Source organism: Littorina saxatilis, linkage group LG12 (genome assembly GCF_037325665.1).
Source record: "Littorina saxatilis isolate snail1 linkage group LG12, US_GU_Lsax_2.0, whole genome shotgun sequence".
Classification (NCBI taxonomy): Eukaryota; Metazoa; Mollusca; class Gastropoda; order Littorinimorpha; family Littorinidae; genus Littorina; species Littorina saxatilis.
Window position 1 is genome coordinate 57,307,655 of NC_090256.1, and position 14,398 is coordinate 57,322,052.

General features: G+C 42.7%; 1 protein-coding gene across 1 annotated transcript in view; it reads right to left on the reverse strand.

Moving 5' to 3' along the window:
- Nucleotides 1–5,358: 5,358 nt before the first annotated feature.
- LOC138982347 (tubulin gamma-1 chain) overlaps nt 5,359–14,398 on the reverse strand; it is an 83,920-nt gene continuing 74,880 nt past the window's right edge. The window contains exon 13 of the mRNA XM_070355598.1: nt 5,359–6,057. Within this exon, the coding sequence (XP_070211699.1) occupies nt 6,034–6,057 (24 nt within the window). The 3' untranslated portion in view covers nt 5,359–6,033. The remainder of the gene's footprint in view (nt 6,058–14,398) is intronic.

Here is a 14,398-nt window from a genome sequence, read left to right on the forward strand (position 1 = left end):
GGATGATGAGACTGAGAGTGCATGATCTGATGATTGGACTCCCGCCATCTTCAGATATAAGAGTCAAGGCCTAACTTAGCCAAGACCTTCTTATGTTCATTATCTCATTCTTATTTGTTTGTCCATCAAATAACAGGACCATTAAGGTCACCTTACTTGTGAATGTTTTGTTTTTGTCTATGATTAAACGTCCCGGGTGGGGAGATAGCTCAGCCAGTAGTTGCACTGGCTTTGAAACCAGTTGTTGCTATGGGTGCGAGCTCGATCCGTGACGTTTGACGAAGGATTTATTTCCCAGTCGACTTTGTGCAGACTCTCCTCGGTGCCCGAACGCCCCTGTGTACATGCATGCACACGATAAAGATCCCAAGGTTCACAGCGAAAGTTTCAGGCCTTGGACAACATGAATACTAACACATGCACGAGACCAAACACATTGGGTAGTGGGATTCTGTTGCTGCACGCTATCCCTACGGATAACAGCTTTACTTTCCCCAAGGATAATAAGATATACACCAAATACATGGGTGGGACTGAAAAATGTCATGCATCCTGAAGAATTTTAAAGGGGGGAGGGGGGCTCCCAGACGCTGAAGGATTTGTCTAATTAACAAAAAACAAAACCATCACCACAGACATTACGAATCCGGATTTCCGGAATATACCGGAAGAATCCCACCCATGCAAATAATACCAATACCTCACTTTTCTTGATTTTACATTTAGTCAAGTTTTGAATAGAGACAAGGGTGGTGGTGTATGTGTGTATCAATCTTCATGGACATTTACATGAGAGTTCCTGCAAATGATATCCCCAGACCTTTTATAATTTTTTCGATAAATTTCTTTGATTACGTCATATACATAACCTCATTTTTCGATCAAATTCATTGAAATTTTGGTCAAAGAATATTCTACGAAGCCCAGACTCTGGGATTGCATTTCAGCTTGGAAGCTTAATCATTGATTAATGAGTTTGGTAATTAAAAATCTCAAAATTCTAATTAAAATTTTAGAAATCAATCCAAAAATGATTTCATCTTATTCTTTATCATTTCCCGAATCCAAATATATATAGAAATGCCATGTTTACTCAGAAAATGAACTCACAGTTAAAGAAAATGTTAATTAGGCACTATGTTTCAGCCCTGAAAGTCCAACAAATGGTGTACTCACCTTTGGCTAGTGATTCTGAAAATTTACTAGCCAAAGAACAAACTTTACTAGCCAAACCAACAATTTGCTTCAGCAACTTTACTCGCATTTGGCGAGTAGATGAACACTTCTACGCGCCAGTTACATGTTTCTACTCGCCATGGCGAGTAAAATACTCGCCACTTTCAGGCCTGTGTTTGCATGTATTGCGGAGATGAGCTGGACCCGTCTTAGTCTTCGGGTTTTGGCCAGTGAAGATTTAGTACATGTAGTCTGGGTGTTGGCTTTTCAGTTTCAGGCCGACAGATTGACTAAATGTTTTTATATCGCTTTGTGCGACTTGTTTGTATTCTTGATTTTGGAACGTGAGCCATTTTCTGCTTCGGATGTTTTTGTTTTTGCATGATTGTTAATTTTGTAAAAACATTTTTCCCAACACACGAAAAACTACCAATATACCCTAATAATAATAATAAGACATGCAGAGTTGGAATGACCCAGGTTGCTTCAATCTGAGCAGCAGTGAAATTGCAGCCCTGGGGCAGGGGCCTGTCTTACCGCCTGGTATTACTTCAGTCCCCCAGGTTCAGTCCTCATCACGGGGGTAAATTTGAACACTGCTCTGCCATCACTGGCCAATTTTCTGCCCTCCGCCTCAAGCACCATCAAAATGTCAAACTCTGTAACCCGTTCTCCCCCCTGGTTCTTTAAAAAAATTGTTCTCTCCTCTTCAATTCACTTGCTCGTTTAGTGAAGACAAGTTTTCTTTGTGCCTTGTATCCTGTCAAAATCATTACCCTACCACTGGTTTTCAAGATTGAAAGCCCGCAAGGGCTTATTAGAAACTTTTGGAAGGACAGGGGGTTTTTGCTGGGAAAATGAGAGAAATTATGCATGGACATCAGAAAAGACATTGAAAGTGGATTGGATTTCCATGCTCTTTAACCAAGAAATGCAAATTGTTTATGATAAGCTGAGCATGAGAGTGCATTAGCTTGCACACTCTCAAGGAGACAAAGATCACCTGGAAAATAAAGCATACAGACATAAAAAGGGCTGCCACTGAGGGAAAAGCAAATATCTCTGACAATGTGGGTGGGGGTAAAAAAACTTAAATATTGCATTCACAATGATGCAGATCCGAGGACTGCATTTACAGGTTTCTTGTTTTACAGTTCTCGGAATTCAGAATTTGCCAAACAGTGGGGGCCCTGTAGAGTGTATTAAAGACTTACTGAATGTCAAACTTCAAACTAATGGACTTGCCTGAGATTGCTTGACAGAAGCTTGACAGAAGCACCAGTGAAAAATACGAAAGACCAGTTTAACATGGGTGGGAGCCGAAAATGTTGCCAGGACTGAACATTTTGGAAGGCCGGGGTCCAGGGGCCGCTAAGGCTCCGGCGGGGTGCAGGGGCAGCGCCCTTGCTGGGGCGTCTAGGGGGGCGCTGCCCCCCAGCCGAAAATGAATTTTAGCATTTTAGGGAGGGTTTAGGTGGCCTCTCCTAACTTTAAATTTTAGAACAAACAAGCTTTTTGGAGATGCATAATATATACATCTTGTAAACTTGAAGGTTTTTGTAACTGACCAGCTGAAAATTAATTTGAGCATTTCATGAGGGGGCTATTTGAGCCTCTGCTGGCTTTAAAACTGATAACAGCAAACAAACAACAACAAATGGGGGGGGGGGGGGGGGGGGGGAAGAATGCACAAAATCAAGAACCTCTATACTTGAAGATGTTTGGTTGTACAGTATCACTCTTGCTAGGGGGTCTACAAAAACAAGTGGTAAACACATTTCAAGGTTTTTTTGAAGCCCCTATACAGTCAAGGGAAAACCAGTGCCTGGCCTGTCTAAAAAACCCTCCGCGAGAGGGATTTTGCAGCAAGCGAGAGTGAAGATAAAGAGGGAAAATTTTTCTCTGCGCGCGAGCCAGCAAACAGGATGTCTCAGGACTGTATAAGCTTAAACAAAATCTTAAAACTGGAGATGCACAAAAGTTAAAAATCTTGTTAACTTGAAGGTATTTGTAACTAACCAGCTGAAAGTGAATTTTTAGCAATTCACGAGTTGCTATTTGAGCCTCTCCTGGCTTTAAAACTGAAAACAGCACACACTTATTATTTTTTTTACATTTAGTCAAGTTTTGACTAATGTGAAAAATCTTAAAATTGGAGATGCACAAAAGTTAAAAATCTTGTTAACTTGAAGGTATTTGTAACTAACCAGCTGAAAGTGAATTTTTAGCAATTCACGAGTTGCTATTTGAGCCTCTCCTTGCTTTAAAACTGAAAACAGCACACACTTATTATTTTTTTTACATTTAGTCAAGTTTTGACTAAATGTTTTAACATAGAGGGGGAATCGAGACGAGGGTCGTGGTGTGTGTGTGTGTGTGTGTGTGTGTGTGTGTGTGTGTGTGTAGAGCGATTCAGAGTAAACTACTGGACCGATCTTTATAAAATTTTACATGAGAGTTCCTGGGTATGATATCCCCGGACGTTTTTTCATTTTTTCGATAAATGTCTTTGATGACGTCATATCCGGCTTTTTGTAAAAGTTGAGGCGGCACTGTCACACCCTCATTTTTCAATCAAATTGATTGAAATTTTGGCCAAGCAATCTTCGACGAAGGCCGGACTTTGGTATTGCATTTCAGCTTGGTGGCTTAAAAATTAATTAATGACTTTGGTCATTAAAAATCTGAAAATTGTAAAAAAAAATTTTTTTTTTTATAAAACGATCCAAATTTACGTTCATCTTATTTATTCTTCATCATTTTCTGATTCCAAAAACATATAAATATGTTATATTTGGATTAAAAACAAGCTCTGAAAATTAAAAAAATTAAAAATTATGATCAAAATTAAATTTTCGAAATCAATTTAAAAACACTTTCATCTTATTCCTTGTCGGTTCCTGATTCCAAAAACATATAGATATGATATGTTTGGATTAAAAACACGCTCAGAAAGTTCAAACGAAGAGAGGTACAGTAAAGCGTGCTATGAAGCACAGCGCAACCGCTACCGCGCCAAACAGGCTCGTCACTTTCACTGCCTTTTGCACTAGCGGCGGACTACGTTCAATTTCATTCTGTGAGTTCCACAGCTTGACTAAATGTAGTAATTTCGCTTTACGCGACTTTTTTTTTTTTTTTGGGGGGGGATGAATGCACAAAATCAAAAACCTCTATACTTGAAGGTGTTTGGTTGCATCACTCTTGCTTGGGGGGTCTACTAAAACAAGTGGTAAACAAATTTCAAGAAGGGTTTTAGAAGCGGCTTAAACAAAAACTTAAAATTGGAGATGCACATAATTAACAATTTTTGTAAACTTGAAGGTATTTGATTTTATCACCTAGTTTTGTCTTTGTTTAAAACAAATGTTTACTGCATTAAAGGAAAATCGCCATGCAAACAAAGCAAACACAGAAAATAACAGTCACCTCCATTGTACTACACATTTTTACTTGTAGCTTATGATTTTATCACTGCAGGTGGTATATTCTCAAATAATTGTTGAACCATAGCTTGAACAAAATGAGAAACAAGTTTCAAGTCAGTTTGTTTCAATTAAACACCTTCAAAAGGGCTAACTGCTCAGGTTATAAAAGAAGAAGGTTTAGACAAAAACAGAAACCGCCAGTTATATCCCTTGCTAATTCTATACACAGTCTTCTGATGCTGCTTTTCAATTCATCATTTCAGGAGTTATATTCTAAACTTATTGTTGAATCATAGATTGAATTAAAAGAGAAATATGTTTAAATTAAGTGTGTTTCACTTGCAAACTTTATAAAGGACTCAATGTATCAGAAGGTAAATACCACTGGTTCACAGATCAGGAATGCACATTTTTTTCTACTACACCACTGAAGGTCTCTGAATCCATGCAAGAGGGGTATATAAAGTTGTGGGTGAGCAGAGTTTTCAAATAGATAGCAACTAAGATGCCACATTCGCCAGGATGACATGTCATTGCTGCTCCCTACATGTCACTCAAGGTATTAATTTGGTAATGGTGAATGGTAGTTGACCTTCTGTTCACAGAACGGAGTGTAAACAGCAGCTGCCAGGGATTAACAAAAAAAGGTATAAAAAAAAAAGCCAAAATTCTTCCTGGAACGGAAATCCGTCAGGGACGGAAGAAATCCCACCCCTGCCAGTATCATAAATGACCAAACAACTTCTTCACAACGTAAATGTATATTTTATTTTATTTTGCTTGATGACAACTTGGTCAAATGCAGGTATTCTTACAAATACGCTTACATGCAGAAGTAAACATGCAAATAGCAATGTACATTTTCTTCACTCTGCTAGTTTGATCTCATATATATTCAAACAAATGTAAGTACATGCACTTTGATTCTTATTTGACTGTAGTGTAACAGCAGGTGGAGAACTCCTTCACTGTAACAAACTCAGTCCCAAACATTCAGATTCAACATTTTGGGATTATGAAAGGCCCCCAACAGTTAACACCCCATAAACGTGGAAATTGTTTATTCAGTAAATCTCACACACACACACACACACATACACACTAACACATTTATTAACTTGTTTCCGTTCCAAGCTCACACCACACATAACTGCACAGAGTGTCCAGCATCACAATATCAGCAGATGCTGTTGCACTCACATATTCTTTGTTACCTCTCTGAAGTTGCCTGTGGTATTAAATAACAGGTCTGTTTCTGACAGATCACAATATTCGACATTATTTACATACACACATTTCTTGCGCTGATGTTCTCACAACAAAAATGTCTTATCTTCTTCACAGATTCCTCGTAACACAGCAGATTCCTTGAAACCAGATTCCTTCTCAAGTGGATTACATGTACTTACATGAACGCTTGGCGCTTAGTTTACATTTTTTCTGCAGCTGGGGCCTGAAAATGTATAAAAGACAAGTATTTGAAATTATACTACTTCTCAAGCTCAAATGGTGAACACACACACACACACACTTAACATAAAACACATCTCACTGTCTGCATAGCTCAACAAAAGACCCGTTTGACTACAGCCATGAAAATTCACCCACAGTATTTCATTTCATTTTATTTACTTTATTACATGTATCCCAATGCTGAGAAATTCGGGTCGCTTCCTCCCAGTGCAAAGCTAGCAGCAACAAGAGTCGCGCTACCCAGAGGTATGCATGTTTAGGTGTAATCAGCCACCTGCACTTATGGCAGAATGATCGTGACATGGATACCGTCTCTGAGTCTGCACATACAGTTGACCTGTGTCCGTCGCTGCCGGGATTCGAACCTAGTATGTATAATAATAAGTGATCAAGTAATCAAAGAATCTCTTGTGTTTCCCAGGACAGTTAATTGTGTCTTGGCTCAGTGACTCACTCCGCATCCTCAACTGCCACATAAGCAAAATAAAAAGACAAACAAGCATGTCTTAATTCTAACTTGCTGTGTGCTCAAAGACATAATGTGTACCTAGTTTGTTCTTCCTGACCATGTACAGTAGTACAACAGCTGCTAGAATCGAAAATTTTAGTAATAAATTTTCATTTGATTAATATACTTACCCAACTCACATATAGCAATTTACTTCAGTCTAGTGCTAGAACGCTGCATCGCATCACCTTGGTAACAAGGGAGGCAACTCTAAAAAAAAGCCACCTTGACCCATAAACAGGATAAAGTCACGTGACTTCCTGACCTTGCCGCCAAAATGAACTCATTCGCACGAAGGCGTAGAAAAAACTTCCCTCTTTTTTTTTAGAACAACCCCACTAGCGGGGAAGGCGGGAGGGAATTAACTATGTGATTTGGTTAAGTATATTAATCAAATGAAAATTTATTACTAAAATTTTCGATTAAATTACATATCTTATCCCAACTCACATATAGCAGATTGCTAATGAAGGCGGTGGGATGCTCAATCTATGAGCTAGGCAATAACTTGCCCTGCTGCTACCATTGCTGGTAGCGCATTGGAACCGTCCTGTCGCGCGCTGGAAAAGTCGCACAGGTAAAGGTTGATAGAGAGCTCCTACGATCTCCAGTAGGCGGAGTCAAGGACTTCAGAATATCCTACCGATTTTAGCACCAACGTAGATATGTCCCCATCTACCCTTGTGTTCAAAGACGATAACAGTAGTTTTGCTTATGATCTTAAACCCCTTGTATGAGACAGGAAGGAGCATAGTGATATAACTGGTCAGATTCATAATAATGGGTCGCCTATGGCGAGAATCCTATAAAGAGGAAAAACTATAAGACCATCGGAGATGGTTGTCCTAGCTTCTGATGCCTGACTAAGAAGTCTGGCCGGAAACAGAGGGAGATAGAGAGCCTCTATTGAAACCTACATCTCCCTGTAAGCCAAAGAGTGTGTGAATCTCGCTACCTCTGCGCGCTGTAGCTAGGAGTAAAAGGGAGAATGTTTCACACGTAATGTTTATGAAGGCTAGCAGAATGTAGCGGTTCAAAATCTGTGGAGCGTAGAAACTACGATACCAAAAGACTTGGACTTGTCTCGCTGTGATCTTTTGTATTGAACCCTATCTAGCATAGGGTCTCTCTGTGAAAAGAGACCTGTCATCTTATAATGCGAGCTAAGCAAGTCACACTGACAAGATTAGGGAGAAGCATAGCCTAATTCACGTAAGGCCTAGAAGTAGGCCCATGTTCTATCTCGCACAGTCTGGACTGAGCCCAAAGGAGAACTGTCCAAGATACAAAAACACTCCCCCCCCCCCCCCCCTTCTTTCCCTTTCGGCCTTATTCTCAAAAGGCTAATGAGTGAGGAGGAAGGACCCGTTTGCAAGAGTGTGACAGAATGTCACCGGTCTTTTCAAAGCAAAGGCTGAAGTTCTGAGAGGAAATCAAGCACCAGAGAAGACAACCGTTGTCCTCAATGGCTAAGGGAGTGGTATCAGTGAGAGCTAAATACCCATGTCCCTACACGCTGGCTTGAAATAAAGAGGGCGAACTTCTGTTAACCGGACATGTAGCCCTCGCGGGAGCGAAGTACTGCTGAATTTGAGTGTGAGTAAACGACAGTACGATAGCTGAAGCCGTAAGGCCGCAGCTTGGAAGTTAGAAAGAAAGCCTGACAGGCCCGTATTCAAAAACGGTCACCCATCCCGGTAGTAACCGAGACCGATGCCACTTAACCTCGGTGGTCGGAACGAGACCGTGTTGCGGCCTTTTGCTGAAAAACGAGAAAGACTATGCCGAGGCTGCAAAGATGAGGGTATACTTTCCCTGTTGCAAAATTAGGAGTGAAACGTCGGGAGTATTGAAGCCTGATTGCGCGCTAGTTCTATGTTAACCCAGCCCGCCATTGGGAAAGACACATGAGGGTATCAGTAACCTGATACGCTCTCAAACCATGCTCCTATTGCTCCCCGTCCCGAGGGAGGGGTGCGTGAGCGTCTTTTGAGATTTCAGTTTCCCGATAACCGTAACGCTAGAGGCATTACATGGAGTTAGTTCCGAAGCCTTGATAAAATATCCTCAAGGTAAGAGAACTGGCCCAGGGATAGAGAAGGTCTCTATTATACCAAGGTTTCGTTAACTAGTAATTCAAGTGCTGGAAACCTGAAGTTGGGTAAGCGCTGAGGGAAAAGGTAAGTTGTACCCTCCCTCTGCCCCTTGTGCGAAAATTGGCACAGCCTATATTGCCGCTAGAAAGCGTGCAGAGAGACCTGAGAAAGTATCCAAAGCTGAATCCCTGAACTGGACTCTGGAGTACCGTGATTCAGCCTTCAGAGGAAAAGAGGGGTAGGTGCGGTAAAGCCGGAAGCCTATACCATACTGTGACAAGTGTGACGTCACTTCGATGGCTTAGCCGAGAAGGCTTGAGAATTTAACAGGGCGAACAAATGCGTACTATTCTGCGATGTAGGAGAAAACTCCTGGCACATTGCAAAGTAAAGAAAAATCCAGGGGCCGCCGCAGTGATGGCTACAAAAAGAGTGTAGCTTGTTAACTCGCGGGAGAAGGCCCTGAGAGGCGTAATGCCGAAGTTGAATCACTGACCACAAGGAATGTGACTCTATTTATTATTGGCAAAAACATAAATGTTCACTGTCTTTTGCGTATGGGGGAAAAAAAAAAAAAAATGCTAAAAGCTTCTGTGCCAAACCTAAGTTTCGCCACATGATGGTGTCCTTAGTTCTTTCCGTAACATCTTAAAATGAAACACTGAAACTATGGAATTTTCTGCGAGTCCTTTGTGTTGCCCAGCGAAAGTCGCTGACAGAAGCCGTTACCGTAAGGGGTAGGCTTCGCCGGAAATGTTCCGTCTGAGAGGTTACGGACAGTGGCTCTGTGACCCAAAAGATTTTTGAGCCAGAATGTGCACCAGTAAGTTGGACATGTTCTGGCGAGCTGTCGGAAAACCAAAGCTTATGACTTTTATGAGAAAGCGAGCGATTCCGTAACCCGTAAAAGCTGAGTTTGCTTTAATAGCTTGACTTGTTTTTCGTCGCTTAAGCGAAAAATTAGTGGCCTTAGCAGCTTCATCCGAGAAGGCGGAAAAGAAGAGGTATGCAGCTTCACCATAGATGGGCGTACATACCGCAAAGCTGCCTAAGCCAGAGGGTCTAACCCTATGTGTGCTTGCTTAGCTTCATTATCTTGCCTAATCTGAGGCAGAATGTGGCAAGCTGAAGCAGTTCCCGGTTTCTTGCCAGAAGATGGGGAGGAATGCAACGTAGCGTAGACGTGCGAACACTCCCCTGGTGAACACAAAAAGCAAAGAGTGCCGGAGTAGATCCGCCTCTTACTTGTACCTTGAGCCAAGCGAAGGCTAACCAAGCAAGCAACCCTCTGTGAAAGGAGAAGACTAAAGTGACTCAAAGATGACTTTATCTTGGATCCTAGACCTAGAGAGAAAGAAGAACCTGCGCGCGTGCACGGAATGTGCAAAGAGAAGCGCTGGGAGGCTCAGCTGCTTAGCAGACTTTAGCCAAAGTGGCTAGCAGCGTCATGACATCCGTCTCCCCCGCGTCACGACGAAACTCGAAGTTGACAAGAGCAGAGGAGATGGAGAGCGAGAGAGATCTTTGCAAAGTTTCCGAAAGAGAGGATAACTCGATAAGATCATGTGCTTATTCCCTCAGAGACAAGAGAGAGGACTCAGTATAAGGTACAGCTCTGTTCTACTGTAGCCGTCTTCACTAAGCGTAACCAGTTCCGTTGTGCACGGAAAAGCAGCACGCGGGAGGGCAAGTGTCAATGAGGTAATAAAAGTGGCTGTTGAAGTGAACCTGAGAGAGAGGAGTGGGATGCTTCACATGAGCAAGCCACAGTTTGACTAAGTCCGACACCGTACTGTAAGCTGCCAAAAGCGGCACTGTGTCATTCGGTGCGTTGACTTGCCGTAGGTTGAGCTCAGAAACTTGGCCATAAAAGAGGCAACAGAGGGAGATTAGCAGATCCAAAAGGAACGCGTTTCTCCCGAACTGAGCGGAAGTCAACCAAAGCTGAAGGTGGTGGTACGGACAAGTTGCCGAAGCAACCACCCCTTCCTCAATGTACAGCGAAACTACTTCCGGTGCCTATGCTAAAGCATGGGTAAACTCGGATAGTAGCTGAAAACTGGTGTCTTCTTCCTGGTCGGAAGCACAGTAATCCGAACCGTAGTCCTGCACATCCGTGCATGCCGGAATTCCGCTACCACACTGACTGCTATAGTCTGGTGAAGCTTTACCGGAAGACACCTGTAATGGGGAGCTGTAATGGTCACCGGAAGTTGGTATCTTCTTCGTCTTGAGCGGAAGCACCGAACTCCGAATCATAGTCCCGCACTTCCGTGCATACCGGAAGTACACTACCGCCATGGCTGTGATAGCCAGGCGAAGCGTCAACCGGAAAGGAAGACACCCGAGGGATTTTATACCCAAGCGGTGCCCCCCGAGGGACTGCTTCCTGCCCCCCGGGCGGAAGCGGGGAATGCTGTGTCGATCCGGCCCCGTACAATGCGAAGGCTGCCGACGGTAGCAAATCCCCTGTTCGATCCAAGACCGAACGCGTATCTGGGCTCCTACCCTGTACCAGCCTACCGCGCGAGCGGAACGGCGTAGCCAGGGGATCGGAACTTTCACTCCTTGCCCGGCCATCGGGTGGAGCTACTTCCTCCAGGATACGCCCTTCGCGTTGGCCGGAGAACCCAGCTACTGACGAAGGATAAATACCTTGAACATAGTCAGGCCGAACACCAGAAGAGGCCTGAGTACGCAGAAGAGAGACTCCGTCGCCCGCATCGAATGCAGCATGCACATCGGCCGACGTCACTGTAGCCGAGGGAGGGACACGCACCCTGGCCAGGGAACGCGTATCGCCGACACCCGGAGGCAAAGACAAAAATTCTGCCCGAGTTGACGAAAGCTCTGCTGAAAGGGAGGAAACCTGAGCGCTCAAAGAGCGGAAACATCTTGTTTATCACTGACAGAGCTAGAACCGGAAGCAACCGGTACAGATTCTGAAGGCAGAATCGGCATGGAGGGAGATTTAGGCATGTCAATCTTAACATCAAAAGACTGTTTGGACGAAGGGTCTAACACCTTCACAACAGCTTGACTAGAAGAGCCTTTCGACTTACGAGAAGGCTTCTTAACTAGGGAGGCTCACGCTCTCCGCGGCCCCGGCAGTCAAGCAGAGAGTACAAAGAGCTGTTTTCAACTCAAAATTGTGCTTATTTGAATTTTTATTAGAAACAAATAAAGTATGAATGCTCTTGAGTATAGTCATCTTAGTACACTCATCTAAGTTTGATGTGCAAAAAATTTGTTAACATAGTTGTATTTGGATGTGTAAAATGCCCAAAAGCGTCGCGCGCGTGCGTCGGACTTCACCGCTGGCTGGCTGTACAGCGATTTCGCCCCAAGCCACGGCTTTGTTCTAAATCGGTCCCAAAACACCCTGTTTTTGGTTGGTTCGTGTTTGCAAACTATAAATAATTCACCAATGAAACTTGGCGGAAGTAACGATCTCCCCCTTGTTTACGTCATATCAAGCAAAGAACCAATGGGAAGCACTGTAACATATCACACACGAACCATTTGCAAACGAAGAGGTCACAGTTGTTCCATTCATTGTTCGAAGTTCTACGCATCGCGTATTGATCGTCAACATCTTCAATTTTCTTGTGCCAAAGTTTCTCATTTGTAATCGAAGCGGTTTTTCAACACGAGCGTTTTCAAGACGAGAATTTGAGCGTCGAATCGCACTCCTGTCAAAGCCGAGTGGAGACTGAGTGCCTGTGTTCCACGCTGCAGAATGTGTTATGGCGGGCGAGTCAACTAACTGCTGTGGGGGCGTTGAGTGGGTATGTATTTGATCTGAACCGTTTCTCTGTCGAAATATGCATTAGTTTTAAATGAAAATCAAATTATAACTAAGTTCTAGTGTTTCAAGCTATCGAAGGTTAAATTGTGTTTGTAAATCGGCTTAGATGCAACATATTCGATTTTGATGTGGAGATCATCATCCCCGGTATTTGGGCGATACCACTGTCGGACAATCCCCGAGGTTTCGCTGATCGAGCTGTGTTTTGTTTTTTAAAGTAAGCTTAAGTAAACGCATCCTGAATCTCATTAAACATAAGATTGATGAGATATTTACAATAAATCTGTACTTTTGATCTTTTCTTCTGGATGGTAACAATTTATGATAGATCAGAGTGACACTTCAGGAATGAAACGTGGCCGTAAGTGCGACTGAATGACAGACAAGTAAGACTGTTGACGTCGGCAATTGTGCATAAAAGTTAGTTAAATGTTATTTATTATAAGTTATTTACTTCGGACAATAAAGAAGTGTATTTATTATCGTCTGCTTTGTATTTTTGATGATCATTTTAATAACGTTTAGTTACTAGTAGCTGTAACTGTAAGGACTCAATATTTGTTTTTCTCAATCTCAGTCTCACAGTCACAGTGTGAAGATTTGTATTTTTTGGCTTTTAATTATAAGCTTCTTATAGGTTGAGCATTTGGATGCATACACAAAAACCTGTTTTGCAGTGTTCTCAATACATAGGTTATCACTTTGTTTGCCTTGACATCCCCTATCATAAACAGTAAGTTGAGTAATACTACACCCACAAATACAGAGTTTAAATAAATTTAAACAAGTAAATACAAATAAATTAGACTGACCTGTGACAATGTGTTATTTCAATTTTCATACTCATAGCTCCATTTTCATTTTTGACTAAACAGGAGAAATGCATGCATACTACTGTGCCAGTTTTGTTTGCTGAATATGAATCATGATGACTGGAGCTGATTTAAATTGTTACTACAGTGGTACTCCCGACGAACGACCTCCCCATCAGAGACCCTCTCCCTTCTCAGACCTCATTCTTGCTGACGGATTCGTTTTGCTATATAAATCACCCCCCATGGCCGACTCCCCCCAGAACCCGATTTGCGACCGACTAGTTGTTACAATTTGCGACCTTGTAACGACATTTTCAAATCAAAACCTAACAAAAAATCGTAACGTTTTGCTTGAATCTCTGAAAAAAGATCGCAAAAATCACTCGGCTGGAAATATAACAGACGCGTTTAGGTCTCGATTGCGCATGTCCGGCGTTCACAATTTTACGATCCCAACATGCCCTTTTCTTTGTTCACTTCCTTTCGAAAAATCAACAAACACACGCGCGAGCATCAACGATCTTCTTCTTCGACCATGGCTTCGAACTCTCCTTCAAGTTCAAACGCTCAATCGCGCGGAAAGAAGAGGAAAATTTTGACTCTGGAACAGAGAATGGAAGTGGTGAAACGGAGCCGTAAGGGCGAAACGGCAATTTCGATCGCGCGGTCGTTTGAGGTAGGAAAGACTCAGATTCAATCGATCGTCAGCGACCAAGAAAACGTGGTCAATCGATGGGAGACCGGCGAAAATTGTGACCGCAAATACTCCAAGGCAAGGAAATGTATTTATGGTGACCTCAACGAACGCGTTTGGAGTTGGTTTTGTGATGCACGTCGACGCAACATACCCATCACAGGAAGACTCATCCAAGAAAAAGCCGTGATGGAGTCAGTGATTCTTGGACATGACGATTTTACTGCTTCAAACGGATGGCTTTACAAGTGGATGAAGCGCCACAACATCCAGTCATCTGCGTTGTCCGGGGACAGGGGTGAAATTTCTGAGGATACTGTGGACGACTGGGTTAAAAGACTACCCAGTATTTGTGATGGTTATAGGGCAGAAGATATTTTCAACTGTGACGAAACGGGAC